This window comes from Diadema antillarum, unplaced genomic scaffold (assembly GCF_040938485.1).
Source record: "Diadema antillarum isolate AM-2024a unplaced genomic scaffold, OU_Dant_1.0 seq00000376_RagTag, whole genome shotgun sequence".
NCBI classification, from domain to species: Eukaryota; Metazoa; Echinodermata; class Echinoidea; order Diadematoida; family Diadematidae; genus Diadema; species Diadema antillarum.
Window position 1 is genome coordinate 1,004,385 of NW_027271375.1, and position 16,846 is coordinate 1,021,230.

Sequence of the window (16,846 nt, forward strand, 5' to 3'; positions counted from 1 at the left end):
TACTCTTTATGAGCAGGGCTGATGAATCGTGATAATTTAGAGTGCTGGAGGCGCGTGAGCCGAGAAAATACATTCTAAAAAGGCTGATTTCTCCCATGCATGAATTCATGCAAGCCTACAAAGTACAAAGCATCCCAGCTTCAATACGAATGAAGGTTTCAGAGTCAACAATATCGGATAAGGCAAAAGGAAAGCCATTCCCTTTCATTTGAAGCACATGATTTAATAGTATGTTCAAAAATGCTCCTGTCTTCCCGTAAATGTCACGTAGCAAATTTCTAATCAGCATCAATGATCAAGCGCCACATATACACATCCAACACTTTCTCCTTGCTCCAGCACTTGTACAAGTCTGAATGTGACCAATCAGCAGTCCCGACTAAAACAAAGCAGTTTGGGTGTGCAATAAATGTGTGTTCATTTGCCAGAAAATGGGGGAAAAAGAATGATGTTCATAGATAAAGTCACAGGGTAACAGTTGGAGTAGGTCTACGTTCAACGTTTTTATCTGTTGTGCAGCCAGCCATTTCCACAACATTAAATGAAAATCATTCCAAATAATATGAGTGAAAATGGACACGTAATACTGGCTTCATGACGTGAAATATTTCAAACAATGCTATTGCGATTTCTGTACGTGGTACTTTAAAAAGCTGTGATAGTCTTGTGAGAATTTCATCGTTTGCATTGCATATCTTCAGCTAGTTTTTTGCGCAGAGACCTCATTTAAAAAACGTAAAGATTTTGATTTTCAGGTCATTTCATTCAATCCGTGAAACGGGGGCTTCCTATCTTTTGAAGATGGTATTGTAATCATAACATTTGTTTTGAATTGCTTGCCATGGTGACTGTGTAGTGCTGGAGTTGGTAGGACAGGGACATTCATCACCCTTTACTGCATGCTGGACCAGCTCCAAGAGGAAGGCAGAGTCAACATCTTTGACTTCATTAAACAGATGAGGGAGGACCGACCAAAGATGGTTCAAACTGTTGTGAGTATTCTAGGCACTCTACACATATCTTGAACATCTCCCGCAGTTTCCATTAGTAATTTGCCTTTACAACGCATATAAGATTTCAGAGCTCAAAGGAAATTGAAAACCAATCACGTGGTTATGAAGAATGTCAGTCATTACCATTCATCTGTCAGGCACTAACCTTATTGTACTTGATAAGCTTATCCATTAGCATTCAGTAATCCATCTAACTTGACCTATATAGTTGTCGATTAGCAAGCCAACATCACAGCTAAAGTGATGCCGTTCAGTCCCTGAAGACAGCTGTGTTGAGACAAAAGGAACTAATAGGAGAAGGTACTCTGTTTCTTGAAATCGCGATAGTTTCTATAGACATCTGTGCCAATCAGCGAAAAGGTACTCCAGCGTGTGTGTCTTCCTCTTTGTCAATCACCGAACAGAGCACATTAAGGATTTAATACAGAGTAAAAAATGAACTTTTTCTTATAGGTGCAGAATGCATGTCTGTTCAGTGCATCTTTTGTATCTTTTTATCATTTTGAAGATGTGTAAGACTACTGATAAAGAGAGCAATGAAAAAAAAAAACAATACAGGAATTCTTTATTCTATTCTAATCTCGTGTCATCTGCTTCAGGACCAGTACATATTCCTCCACACCGCCCTTGTAGAAGCCTATCTGAGTGGGAACACAGAGATCCCCGTCAGAGAGTATCGGGACCATTTGATGTGGCTCCATCAAAGGGATGCACTGACAAACAAACTCAACATTGAACTGGAGTTTGAGGTATTGCAGTTACAATTTGCATCCATTATCATAAAAAAAGAACGATGAGGAAGAATCCTAGTTATTCTTCTGTATTCTCAAAACAAAACGACTCTCTGAGCTTGTTTTTTTTTTCCAAAAAGCTAAATGTGTTGGCATTCATAAACCATATGCGTCACTGTGTTTATAGAATATAATGGATTCCTCATAAAATAATGTAGATATAGTTATGATGGAAATATCATGAAAAATAGGTTGCAGGAAAATGCCTTATTTAACTGCGAAGAGCATGGTGTATAACACGGTGAAGTGGTCCGCTCCATGCAAGTTAATGCAACTGGACCCCATCGATGGAAGACCAGCTATAGAGTGCAGCGGAATAAGGGTTATCCAGCGATCTCATCAGACGGAAAATGAAAACAAACATCCGAATAAACAGATGTCTTTAATAAACAGATACGTCATTTGGTGATATACAAAAACAGTTTGAATGTTCATGTACTTGTACAGAATTTCCTAAATTTTTACCTTTTCTTTGTTGCTATTTCTTATAATGTGCGAATTTTGATTCGTGGAGCATTTCATCATTCTCTCTTCTTCTCTATTTTTCGTCCATTTCTTTTTTTTTACTGCCTTGTCCCTCAAACTGGTAATCATCACAAATTCTTATCCAGGAATTCCGTGAAGGCACCCCCTTCATTTAGTTTGTTTTTATTGTATTTTTGTTTTAAAAAACGGGTGACGCCACTGTTATCATGTTGTATATTGTGATCTTTTGCCATCTCTAATGTCCAGAGGCTGATCAAACTCATCCAAAAGTCCAGCAATCACGATCAACAGAATTTGAGGTCTGCGATGGAAGACTGCAACAGCGATGTCCTGCCGGGTGCTGTTTGTTGTTCCGAAGGTTCGTTTTTCCGAAGGTTCGTTATTCCAAAGGTTCGTTACTCCGAAGGTTCGTTAATCCGAAATACACAAATTCCATATACCTAGAGTTCGTTAATCCGAACATTTGTGGCGTCATCCTGAAGGTACTTTAATCCAAAAATGAATTATAGGATTCGCTATTCCGAAGGCTAGCTCGTTTATCTGAAAATGAAATAGGGGCCGTAACGAACCTTCGGAATAGCGTCGTACCTCATTTCATTTCGGATTAACGAATCTTCGGAATAACGAGTCTTTGGAATAACGAACCTTCGGAATAACGAACTGTAATCGTCCTACCAAGAATGTCAATCAAATTCATGAACGGTTCAAGGGAATGAAAAGCTTATAATACAGGAAATAATAGGGTAATTTCATGAAGCAAATTGTATATACGCAATACCAAGCTTGAGGAGATAAATACATTAATTTTCTTCTCTTCATCTCTCTCTTTCTTTCCCTTCTCTTTATTGCGTATAAGTGTGCACGCACGCATGTCTGTGTATACGCGCGTGCATAGAATGTGTGTGTGTGTGTGTGTGTTTGTGCTAAAAGCTTCTTTTTGAGGGATCTACCTCCAATATGATACTCTAGACTATCAAATTTCAATGCATTTAGTAATCTAATATGCAAGTTGAGCCTGTATGCACGTAATTTTCACATCTTGTTATTGTTCATTGATCTGTATGAATATTACAAATGTATATTGTGTGGAAAATTGATAAATGAAATGAAGTGAAATGAGATAAAATGTGAATATCTTCATTTACAAATACACATATCTTGGACAGTTGCACGATAGCACGGCTTGACTTATCAACCATCTTATGTCCAGTTACATACAAACTTCATCTGATCTAACATTTGCAGTGGAGGGGAACAGTCTTGAGACAATGTGGTATGTGGAAATCAAAGACTGCATCAAAGCAACATTCCTCAATGTAAGTAGTTCACGTCATCAGATCAGATGGCTATTTCTTGGACAGCAAACATCTTCATGTGAACTGTGTTTCATGTAAACTCATGGGCTTCTTACTCTGGGAATCTACACCATACAAGCAATGCTTTTATGTACATTCTTCATATATTTTACATGTTTAATTGTCTTTTTTATGTTTATGGTTTATTTGTTTCAGCGTGGAATATGGAACAATAAAACAAACAGAACAAACGAAACTCTCTCTTCTCTCTGTCTTCTTGAAACGGTTTAATACGCCATAAGTTAACTGTGATATCTAAATTTGCTCCATGAATTATTTGAAAGATAGCATACCTGCACGTATAAATCAGAAATCATTTTATTACCACTTCACGCCAATATGTTTTTCTTTTTCCAGCTTTATGAAAAAAAAAGTACTTAACTTACCTTTTTGGTAAGTATGAATGGAATTATGCTACCCGTAAAGGGAAAATCCAGTCCAAATACAAGTTAGTCTGCTAAGAAAGAGTAAAATATTACGAGTTTAACAGTATAAATTTGGTGGAAATCAGATGAAAAATAAAGAGGTTTTGACATTTTGCTATTTTGGGCGAAACATTTCTTGAACAGTCAATATGAATATGCAAATGGCAAAGTGACCATGTCATTCCCTCACAACTTACCGTATAGTTTGTACATAAAATTGTGAAATTTCCAGTTTTTCATTCAAACGCAATTATGCCCAAGGCTCAAATCCTCGTATATCTCACTGATCACTATTCTGAAGGTATTCACCAGGAATAACGTCATGTTTCAGACTTCAATGACAGAAACGTTGAATTTTCATCATTTTTTTTTGTACATGATCAATGGAAAATTGTGAGGGTATGACATGGTTAGGTCACTCATTTGCATATTAATATTCACTGTACAATAACTGATGTGCAGAAATCAGCAAAATGTCATAACATCCTTTTTTTAATCCAATTTCAGCCAAATTTTTACCGTTGAACTCGTAACATTTTACTCTTCCTTTATCAGACTAACTTATATTTGGACTGGATTTCCTCTTTAACATTATGTCAGTATCAACAGGAAGAAATGCATACCTTTCATAGAGTTTTCTCTCTATCTTTTTTTTTACTGTTGTCCATGCGTCACTTCAGTAACTGTTGTAGACTTCTCAACCTAAGATGGCCGCCCTGAAAGTTTATAAAATCAACACTTTGGAATGAATTGTCCAATTCTTATCAAACTTTAATGATGTACTTCAGGGATATTGCAGCATTTACTAAATTCCCTTTGATTAATATTTTTGTTTCAGTTACCATAAGATTGCTAAGACAGCATCAGGGCACAGATTGATAGTGTTAATGTTAATTGCTTAAAGATCTATGAGAAAGCCAAATGTGAAGTGAATCAATCAAGGTATACAAATCACATTTTGTTGTTATACTTTTCCTATGATGTAGCAGATATAGGTGTGTGCTTTATCTTTATGAAGAGTTTGCAGTTTGGCATTTGTACTAGAATGTGTATCTCTTGATTTCAGTTTATTTCCATGTTTCATGTCCTCGTATGTGCTTTTTACCCTTCTCTTTGCCAGCTCTACATTGTATTGTAGTGCTACCTTTGTACTATATATGATTTGTTTATACAGTGAAAAGTATTTCTTTTCATTTGTAAAAAAGAAAGAAAGAAAGAAAGAAAGATATATTGATTTCTCGATTGTGTTTGTGTTTGGAATGTCCAATTTGGTTCCCTCTTGATGACCCGATACAATTATTCTTGATATTTGTGGTTTGTTGTGAAAATGTCAGTGATAAAAATATCTCAGGTAAAAATGCATATTTACCATTTCCAAACAGTTGCAAATCTTAAGATATTAATATATTTTACTGGACATAGTATTACATAGAAACACATATTGTTTTATTAAAGGCTGGCATAGAAAAATGGAGGAGCTTGCGTAAAAAAAAGAGAACTTGTGATAATGCAGAGAACAAAATAGAGTGTTGATTATGTTCATCTAAACAATAATATAATTTGTGATGAGACACCGGATTGATTTTTAGAAAGATCTTAAAAGTAGGAAAACGTAGATGGATTGTTTCTATTCTATGGAAATCTTTCATTTCAAATTCATTATCTGTACTTACGTTTTTTTACAATATTCTTTTTCCTATGTTTATTCATATAATCGTTAATCAATCTTCACGTATTGCGCATATCATATTTGGCAAAGTCAAGTTTCTATACTATTAATTTTTCTTTGAACGCAATATCTAAGCTTGATACTTTTATACACTGTATATTTCCTGTGTGATTGTTTTCATTGTTTAGCTTTAAAAACACATAACAATAAAACAATTCTTGTTTTTGCGATTAACTGAACGCAATAACGACTTCGTAACCCTCGGGAGATTTGCATTTCGCATGCACTTATGCGGGTTTATTCTACCTAATGAATGATGGAAACATAAATATCTGACAAATTAAAAATTTTATTGTGACGAATATCATAAGGTACATTTATATCTTGCAAAATATACGCTTGACACCCAACAATTTCTACCAAGACTCTTAAATCCGGACCTTGTTTGGAGGTGTGAACTTACGTTTTCGTTCATGATTTTGTATTTGTTTTGATTTCTATACGGGAAAAAAAAATTAACGCAAATTATTGAATATGGTCAGGTATATCTTCAATTACAATGCCACGGTCATTTAAGGGGCAGAGCGTTGTGTAACACGAGTCCGTTTTTAAATAAATGGTGAGAAATGTGAAGAAAGAGGAAATTTGTGGGTGTTCATTACATATTTGAATCAATACTGAAATCAGCAGTTTGTCTTTAACATCAACATCATAGCAACATTATGTGTAGTCACATGATGCTGTGTAGACCAATCCTTGAGTAGGACTTCATTAATGAAGAATGATTTGTGTATCAACTCATCTTTTTTTCTGTAGTTTTCACTGCCCTGTCTCTTTCTTATTTGTATGTGGCAGGGTCATATCACCCTATTGTCTGGAATTATATCCTCTTCCTTACACCTTATATGTAGGCCCTACCTATTTGTAATCAATTGATGTTATGTCTTTAATATCTGCATAATTCATAAATTCATCTCGTTCGCTTTCTCTGTCTTTTCTGAAGATTGTTCTTTTTCTCTGTTTTTTCTTTTTGTCTTGACTGTATACTCATCGATTTGAAATCTCATGTTTCCTTTTTCTGAAGTTTTTTGTAATGTATTTCTTTCCTGTGATTTGTAATGACATTGTCATCTTTTTTCTCTTTTCTTTGATCATTGATTTGTTATGCCCTCTCTGCCTTCGGTGCCATGACATTTGCTCTTGCGACAATTGTTGCCATGAATATTCGCGCGCTCAACACAAATTCTACCCATTAACCCTCATCCTGACCCTCACTTTAAATTAAACCTTAAACCATGTCATAACACTAGCCCTCACCATAAGTACATCGATAAAATAGGATTGGAGAAAGTGTGTAACATTTCATCTATCACCCTCTCCGCCAGACGTTCATGAGGAAAGATGCATTTGTGGCAACACAGACACCTCTCCCATACACAAGAGGAGACATCTGGAGGTTTATCTACGACTGGAAGTGTCCCGTCATTATCATGCTCAATCAGATGGACGAGAGTGACGAGGTATGTTATTTTGTCCCAAATGATATGAACTCCATTAATTGAACGATGAAAAAGAATATGACTTGACTGAATTGATACACTTACACAAGTACAATCATCAGTATTGATAACATGAAAAAATATATGAGACCAGTCAGTAGTTGTCTAGTGGACTGGGTTGGTTTCGATTCTCACTTATATGCGTAAAGAGAATATAGCCAACAACAAATTGATCTTTATCCAAGGTAGTCTTTACAGTGCTGACACTATTCAACAAGAAAGCCCTGTTATTGTTACTTTTGCGTTGCCAGGTACCCAATTATACTAGTATATGTTTACATCTGGTCGTGAGGGACATGGTGGGTAAAAACATCCTGTGCAAAGATGTATAGTACTGGACAGGATTCCGAACTTGGGTTTTCAAATTAAAAGTCAGGAGTCACATCCAATGTACCTTATTAAAAGCCCTTAAGTTACTTTTTGATGAAGCCTACTGATCTGACCAATCCTCTCCGCTCAAAGAAGTGATTTACAATTTGTTTTTATCCGTGTCTAATAATAACGATGAACTTTTGGTATAGATTGTATGACAAAAAAGAAAATCTTTTGTCCCATTCCATAATGCAATTACCTAATACTATAATCCATATTTCTTTCTTATGGCTTATTACCGAATAACAATAACATTTGCCAATTGCCATTTTTGGCCCAGGTAATGACTCGAAGACACTTGGAAGCAAAATCACACTCGCCTTAAAACAAACCCCAACAAAACCACTGTAACTTCATTATTCTCCGTATCTATTTTCTTTGTAAAGCAGAAACAATATATAAATGTATAGGCTTTAATAGCCGTAAAGGCTTTAATAGCTGTAATGGTGAACTCACAAACTTTTTCTTTCACTCAACCAGACTTGTGTCCAGTACTGGCCCGATCAGGATTGTGCAAATTTTGGCCCTCTCTGTGTCACCATTACCTCAGGTGAGGTCAGCCAACAAGACTACGCGGTCAGAGAGTTTCGTGTGAAAGGAGAGAAGGAGGTGAGTTGGGGCTTTAGAACATCAGGGTACCGTTTTATCAAAAGATATGATAGATTAGGAATTTCCTTACTACACAGACTGTCATAGACTTATCATGGAAGGAATAATCAATTATTACTCTTCATAAAACAGGGCCCAGGTAATGTCATAATGTGGAACATAACTCATTAGCTTGATTCTGACGTGCCAATCAATTCAAATCAATTGCTGTGTTTGTGTGAAAGAGAGAGGTAAATCATCTCAATCCTTAAATATGTCCACAGAATTTTCAGCCAGTTTCAACTAGGTTATAATGCAAAAATGTCAGGTGTAATTTAGAGTGAAGATGGGTAACTGTTGTAAAATGAGATATCAAACATGCCATCAACTAAATTTAGGATGTTTGGGCACTTCAGCATTGAAATAAGGTTGTGCAAAAGCCTAAAATAAAATCTGCCAAGACCAACACGGATAGAGAAAAACTTCATGTGAGTTACAATTGAAATTAAGTTGTCAAAAACACGAACATAAAGCAGCTTTTTTTTTTTCAATGCCATCAAATCCACGCTGCGATGCAAATTTAACGTGCATGTGTAGACTCCAAAGAATATCCAACACCAGTACTAAGAGATAAAGATTTTGGTGTATTTTTGTCACATGCAGTGAAGATCAGTCTTCTTTGATTCAACCCTTATAGTCACACTATCAATCTTTATGGTCTAAACCTGTCCTTCGGATAGCAAAGATAGGATAAAAAATAGCCGTCCCGTGCATGAGAGTAACAACCCACGCTTTTCGTTCATTCATACAAAGAGTAGGGTCCATAACCAGTTCAAGTGGTCCCCCAAGAAATCACAACTGAATCAGCTGTATCTGCACTATGTTATCATTCTGTTTGATTAAATATGACAACAACGCCAAATAGCACCATTCTTATCTAAATACGCATCTATTTATTATGAAGGGGGGTAGGGATTCAACTGCACACAAATGACGAGTGGACTCTGGTGCTGCAAGGTGACTTGACGTTTATTGGCACGACGTACTTCAGCCGATCAAAGCAAGTCAAAAACAGTGCAAACGATCAAACAGTCCCTGCATACAGACCAGAAAAATCAAAACACGGTTAACATCATGGATAGGAACAATCCAACATTTTTCCATCGACAACTTGTTCAGGATGGCAATATCAACTAATAAACAATTGTATCATATCAATGCTCAAAGAACTTCTCTGTCAAATATCTATCTCGGAGCTAGACTGATCTCACATCCCTCGCCTTTCACAATAGGAATATGAAATTACATGTTTCTCATCTGCATAGTGTATAGGATGGCTAGAATATCATGCATCAACGTGAAACATATTCTTAGGAGTTCTATATCATCAGCGTATCTGAGTTCAAGTCGTCTAAACTCTTTCAACTGCTATCGCAATACCTGCACAGATCATATCAAAGAAGAAACTGCAAAATCTTCTTGGAACAGTGAAACATGCCAAAACAGTCAATGGATAGACCACTCAATCTCTCTCATTTACTGTTGACCTTCACTCTGTTGTCGATAGACTAGACTACAGTATACAGTTGTGTTTCTTTTGAATACAATAGAAAAAGAGTAGGCAAGCCAATTACTGCTAAAATGCCTGTCACTGCACATATAGTCATTTCCAAATAGTAACATTGTTCTCAGTTACTAGAACAAAACATGTCAGCATATTACATACCATACACATTCCTTACTTTAATAGAGTTTGATCCTGAGTGGTAGCTATGTGCACTTGTAATCACTTGCTCCGCACAAACAGTGAGCATAACATTGAATTAGACTATCAAAGTGTTCCACTTATTTACTGACTAGTCATCGACAGCCAACTGAGCGTAGTTGTGTTATATGACATGAATGTGCACACAAAGAATACAGTATACAATAGTTGCTATCCTTGTTTGAACTCGCCGATCCAATACTCAGTCCATCTAGAGTACAAGTTGTACGTACAGGTAGGAGACAACCTCTAGGTCCTTCGCTCAATTATCACTGCTTATGCTGTGACAATAAACATAACAAATGCAATGAATTATACTTGAGGTATATACACACATGTCAGTGCATAGGGCTATTTTTCAACTTCAGCCCTTAAAGATAATATACAGTTTAGGTACCTCAAAAGTTTCCCTGAATTTCCTTGTCTTAGTTTGTCTTTCAGGTTAAAGTACCTTTCATATAACTAACACTGTGAGACTTACTCGCCCCAAAGTGTTCTCATGTCTTAGTAATCATGCAATAATAGTTTCGTACCAGAGCCGCCGCCGTTCGACGGCGCGGCGAGGTAGTACACGTATTGTACGAAACCTGCATGATAACTGCGACCCGGGCAGCGTGCAGCCCCATACAAAACACGTGTACGCATAGCTAACTGCGACCAGCAGCCCCATACGCATAGCGTAATGGGGCTTCGCATTGTAGCATTCAGGATCATGACAAATTTAGTATCGCGGGTAAATATTAACTTAAAATACACAAATTTCTTCAATTTGAAGACTTACCAATTAAGTTAAAGTATTGAAAACAGGCTTCGGACAACGTTGAGTTCTGCCAATAGTCCCTTTCTGTTCAAATTGATGACTGAATGTGACTCGGCCGAGAGGACCCTGGGAGAGCTACATACACTGAATACTACGGCCAGCGCGTGCGCACACATCACATGCGCACAAATTTCAAATCCATGAACGGATAAGATGTTTGTGTGCGCATGCGCTGGCCGTAGTATTCAGTGTATGTAGCTCTCCCAAGGTCCACTCGACCGAGTCGCATTCAGTCATCAATTCGAACAGAAAGGGACTATTGGCAGAACCAAACGTTGCCCGAAACCTGTTGTCAATACTTCAACTTAATTGGTAAGTCTTCAAATTGAAGAAATTTTGGAATTTTAAGTTGGTATTTACCCGCGATACTAAATCTGTCATGATCCTGAATGTCACAATGCGAAGCCCCATTACGCTTTGCGTATGGGGCTGCTGGTCGCAGTTAATTGCATGATTACTGAGACATGAGAGCACTTTGGGGCGAGTAAGTCTCACAGTGTCAGTCATATGAAAGGTACTTAAACCTGAAACACAAACATTCAGAGAAACTTTTGAGGTACCAAAACTTTATATCATCTTTAAATTTCCTCTCTATATGTCAATATAGAACACATATACAGGCATCTACTACTAGACAAAGCCAGAAACATAGTTACATCAAACTATAACAATCTAGAACATTGACTTGAATCTGCTCTAGTCTACACTGCATCTTCTGACACAGCCTGTATCTCCTTGACTGAGTGACAGCTCTAAAGCTCTAGTGAATTATGCCTGAGAAAGCACACCATTACTTTTTGAACCATTCATCTTTGTGTTTGATTACCACTTGCTAGTAGCATTAATTTTCCATCATCACCTTTTACCCAACTTACCCTGGTAATTACAGCAAAAGAGCATACTATACATCCAAGCAGTCAGAATACTAGGTCTACCACATAATCTGACCTGATGCACATGAAATCATGCTTAATTTGCACTCTTTGCCTATGCAGTAATTCTATTTACATACTTTCCTTGTCTTTCACACATGGTATGTGATTTAAAACATAACTGTGAATGTGCATCCAGCATTAGTGCAGGCCTGGCACACACACACACACACACACACACACACACACTCCTATCATATAAATACACAAGCTAAGGTACTGCGTGTGTAGAGCAAAGTGTTTCCAAGGTAGGCACAGTTAAACTTTCACGTGTGCATAAGTTTGGAGAGGTTTGCAAAATGCTACCAAAATTATGTATTGCCTGTCATAACATCATGAAACACATCATAACCTAGAGTTTATTACATTCATGAACACTTACTCATATCAGTGACATGAGATCTCTTTCTTGTGAAGGTGGAATTCGCCTCAAACGGAGATCATGATGAGCATGCTCTCCATGCTATTTTCATGCCAAATAGCATGAAAATTGCGTAAGTAATTCCTATTTATAAGAAAGGGGAGAAGGATGATGTCAATAACTATATGATAGACCCATATCTTTATTATCTTCTATTTCTAAGATTCTCGAAAGAATAGTTTACATCGGGACTGGACGTTTTCTTAAAACCTGCGACATATTTTCAAACTTTCAATTTGGATTCAAGGAAAAATCACAGCACAACACACGAACTACTCGCCCTCATCGACAAAGTCACGCACGCACTCAACACATTTTCACACACAGTAGGTATCTTCTTGGACTTCTCCAAGGTCTTTGACACGATTAACCATGGAATACTTCTCGCCAAATTATCTCATTATGGCATACGTGGAAAGGCCTTGGAGTGGTTCACGAGTTACCTATCAAATAGATCCCAATTTGTACATGTCAACGGCTTTGGCTCTTAAAACAAAACAATTACATGTGGTGTTCCACAAGGGAGCTTACTAGGCCCATTGTTATTCATTATTTATATCAATGATTTTCATAGATCCTCGGAGATACTATCATTCATATTATTCGCGGATGACTCTAACCTTTTCTTTTCCCACCCTGACCCAAATATCTTAACAAGAACAGTAAACGAATAATTGAAAAAGGTTATACAATGGATATACGCAAATAAATTGTCATTAAACATTTACAAAAAATGTTTTTTTTTTTGTAACTCTATAGAAAGCCTCCCAGGCAATATAACATTAACTCCCCTAGAAGAAGTTTCTTCCTTCAAATTTCTTGGTATTTGTGTTGATAACAAGCTTTCATGAAGGAACCATATTGATAACATAATTATGTAAAACTATTTCACGTAACATTAGCGTAATGAAGAGATTGAAATATTATCTTCCTTCATCTGCATTATTAACTCTTTATTCTAGCTTGATACTACCTTATTTAAACTACGGGATCCTTGCTTGGGGTAATACATATCAGATATTACTTGATAAACTTTTTTATTGCAAAAGAAAGCGCTTAGAATTGTTTTCTCTAGGACTAGAAATGGGTGAGCGTATGCATCAATGCTTTACGATACACAAGTATAGTGTGTCCTAGGATCAATAGCACTACATTCTGGTTTGCTTGATATTATACCGTTCAATATACGTCTATTGCACCGCCATTAAGAGTGAGCGTGGGATAGCTCATTCTTGTGAGTGTACTGTGACCCGCATTCATCTGATCAGATGACAAGGATCTATACATGTGTTGTATAATGGAGGCTATGTGTTACAGGTGGTGAATCAAATGTTATAATTTTTTTTTTGTTTCCCTCAACAATAGGTGTTGGTAGTGAAACAATACCAGGTCTTTGGATGGTCAGCAAGGAAGGCAAGACCGTTATTCATCAAACCACTTCTAGCTGTGATGGATGCTGCAAATGAATCAATGAAGAAATCACGTTCCTCCGGACCAATTCTTTTGCACTGCATGTAAGTCAACACATTATATGCAATGGCAATTATACCATTATGTATAGTGTGAGCTGTTTTCAGATAGGACACTTTTATCATCATAGTTTGCAGACAAGGTTTATGTGACAAAGTTAAGTGAACCTCATTCATTTCATGTCATGAACATACATGTCAAACAAAGACTTAAGAGTGGCATGATTGAGTAACTAAAGGATAACATGTAATGTAATGTAATGTCCTCTGCATCAGACTCCTGTCTGATTAACCTCGATCTCTCTATGTGTGATAAACTGCCAAGAATCTGATTTCATTGTGAAAAGTCTCGTTCGTTTTAATTTTCAAACCTATTTCATTTCTATTCGTTTCTTTCTATTGTATCAAACATTGAACATCCTTCCACTGAGTTAGCTTTGGTTCTGATAGTTCGAATATTTCTCACTTGAATGATTTTATCTTCAAGAACTGCACTTTCTTTTCTGAATCAAGCATAAGGACTACCAAAATCGTGACATGCTGTGTTGGGTTTGATCTAAGTGTGTAATACAAGAACTGTGTTCCTTTTCTTCATCTGCTTAACTGGGGTCACTGTTTTCTCTGTCTATGTCTGTATGGCTACCCTGAGAACAAACCTAGCGACTTAAAGGACATTCATAAAATGCCAGACCACTCTCATTAATACAGACTTAGTAATTTGCCAAGTTTGTGATGTTATACTTTGCCTACAGATGGTTCTCCTCACATGACACTTGACAGTCCTGTTCACAAGCTAATCTTGCAATGTAGTTTGAGTTTATAAGCAGTATCAGATGTGTGTAATATTCATGAAAAAGAGTTTTGCAAAGCTTTATACATGCCAAGTATTATTTGAATGACAAGTTACTATAAAATCTAATCCTTCTACAATAAAAGTACCAATTTTGTAGGTGACGTGATAACTATAATGGTGTCTGTAAAGTTTTAAGTATTTAGAAAAAGGGATTACATCAAGTCTGCCAATATATTGTTAATGATATTTCAAGATAATGGTTTTGAGGGCGTCTGAAAATCAGTCAAGCACGTTATCTCCTCCCATGGACTATCACTATCAGGAATGGCATCGGACGTTGTGGTGTGTTTGCAACTGTCTACTCCACAGCAGAGAAAATGATTTCTGATGGTACGATTGACGTCTTCCAGGCAGTGATGATGCTGGGAGAAAACAGAGGCAACATGGTGGAAAGTCTTGTAAGTACTTGATGTCAGTTGATGTCGTGTCTGTATTATCACACCATCTCCCAGACAGTATTTTATGATCAGCAGCCTCACTTACACTACATTGGTCAATGATTAGCGACTGACTAGTCTAACCAAGGAGGAACTATATAGTACCTCCTTGATCAAACTCGACTGACCAACTAATTTACTGGTCCATCTCCACTGAATATCCAGTAATTTTGTTGATCTTCATCGGTCACTTAGTCAATCTCCATACACTGTCAGGTCAATCCCCTCCGCCCCCTCGTAATCCTGTACTTAAACTCCCCTTACTATGTGATCAATCTCTGTTGAGCACCTGGTTGGCCGACGCTGAACACCTGGTGTGCAATCCTGCTCTCTAAATTCCTTGGATTGGAAATCAATCTATAAGATTGTGGTGAGGGACAAATCCAAAATTAGACTTAGAAATTGGATGGACTTCTAAATCTCTCAGACTGAGATTCTTAATTTAGTTTTGGATTTGTCCCTCATTTCTACCTAGAAAGGAATTTAGAGAGTGTCGATCGCATGATCAACCACTTTCCTCTAACCACATGGTAGACTCTTACATACTAATGATGCCTCTTTGTCTTAATTGTGAGTCATGTTTTCTTTTGTACTGAATTCATAGATGTGACTATCGGGACAAAAATTAATGATTTTCTTGTTAATGTTCACTCATACTCTCAGATACACTTATCTTGTTCACATATTATCAAGTTCAGGTATACTTGTCTCAGTTATTGCTAAGTTGTCTTAACAGTAAAGATAAATTAGTATTTTCCTTCCTGACGAAAGGGGAGGCAACCTGAAATTTGGAATTTTAATAAATACAGATTGGCAATAATGCATTTCTCTATCGTGTCATTCCTACTATGATATAAGCAGCAATAGGCTTAAACTCCTAAACATGGTGGGATGGTGAAAGGCGACTTACGCATTGAAAATAAATCTATGTTGTCGATACGTATATTACTTAGTATATGTATATTATATATACATATATATTTTTTTTTCATGTGTATGTTTATCTTTATTTTCATACGTGTATATATATATATATATATATATATATATATATAAACATACGTGTGTGTTTACTTGCAGTTCATGTGTAGACCCACAAATTCTTTGTTTTTTAAATCGGGTATTAACTAAGTCTCAATCGCAAAAAAATATTTGACGTCATGTGAGATGAACATTAGAAATTCAAAATGTATGAACATTGCAGCATTTGTTTTGACAAAACTCTTCATCAGGAAAGTGTTGGAGATTCTTTTAACGAGAATAGGCTTTAATTACTGTGTCAAAATGAAAACGACGATGTAAAATAGTATGGATTATGAAAATGTGTGAACGTGATATTTGCCATGTCAACAAAGTAGGTACCAAACTGTACATGCGGCTGTAGATTATATGATTTCAAAAAATGTTCAATATGACAGAATGAATTAAAACCTTGTTTTTAACAGGAGCAATATATGCTGTGCTATGACGCCTTGGCTGAACACATGAAGAAGTTTGAGAAATACCGATGAATACTTCCATCTGGACCTCTAATTGCTTACAAGGATCTCACCCAACAGATCACTGAAATGGTTTGAATTTCTTGAGTTCTTGAATCCCGTGAAAATATGTCCTTCAAGTATGAATGACAACACAAGTTTTGAAGGAATTTCCATTATAAATGTTGCATTGGAAAAAGAACAACACAATGTGGCAAGTGTGGAAAGCAAAAGTTGTATTAACGTAGTAGTGTAGTCGTTTTTAACTTAAAACGGTATTGTATGGTTGTATTTCAGAGTATGGTTCAAAATATGATTGTCATGATTGTGAAGGCTTCAAATGTTTGAAAATAGGAGATAGTGAGTAACACAAACTTTAAACTGAACGAATGGTTGTGATTTAAGAAAGTCAG

At 36.5% G+C, this 16,846-nt stretch overlaps 1 protein-coding gene across 1 annotated transcript in view; it reads left to right on the plus strand.

The window, feature by feature from the left end:
- The window catches only part of LOC139731506 (receptor-type tyrosine-protein phosphatase S-like), a 67,456-nt gene extending 50,990 nt beyond the window's left edge, over nt 1–16,466 (plus strand). Inside the window, exons 21-29 of the mRNA XM_071642389.1 lie at nt 857–992; nt 1,613–1,762; nt 2,537–2,648; nt 3,536–3,606; nt 7,125–7,259; nt 8,151–8,279; nt 13,562–13,710; nt 14,781–14,916; nt 16,401–16,466. Coding sequence (XP_071498490.1) covers nt 857–992; nt 1,613–1,762; nt 2,537–2,648; nt 3,536–3,606; nt 7,125–7,259; nt 8,151–8,279; nt 13,562–13,710; nt 14,781–14,916; nt 16,401–16,466 — 1,084 coding nt within the window. The remainder of the gene's footprint in view (nt 1–856; nt 993–1,612; nt 1,763–2,536; nt 2,649–3,535; nt 3,607–7,124; nt 7,260–8,150; nt 8,280–13,561; nt 13,711–14,780; nt 14,917–16,400) is intronic.
- Nucleotides 16,467–16,846: the final 380 nt, after the last annotated feature.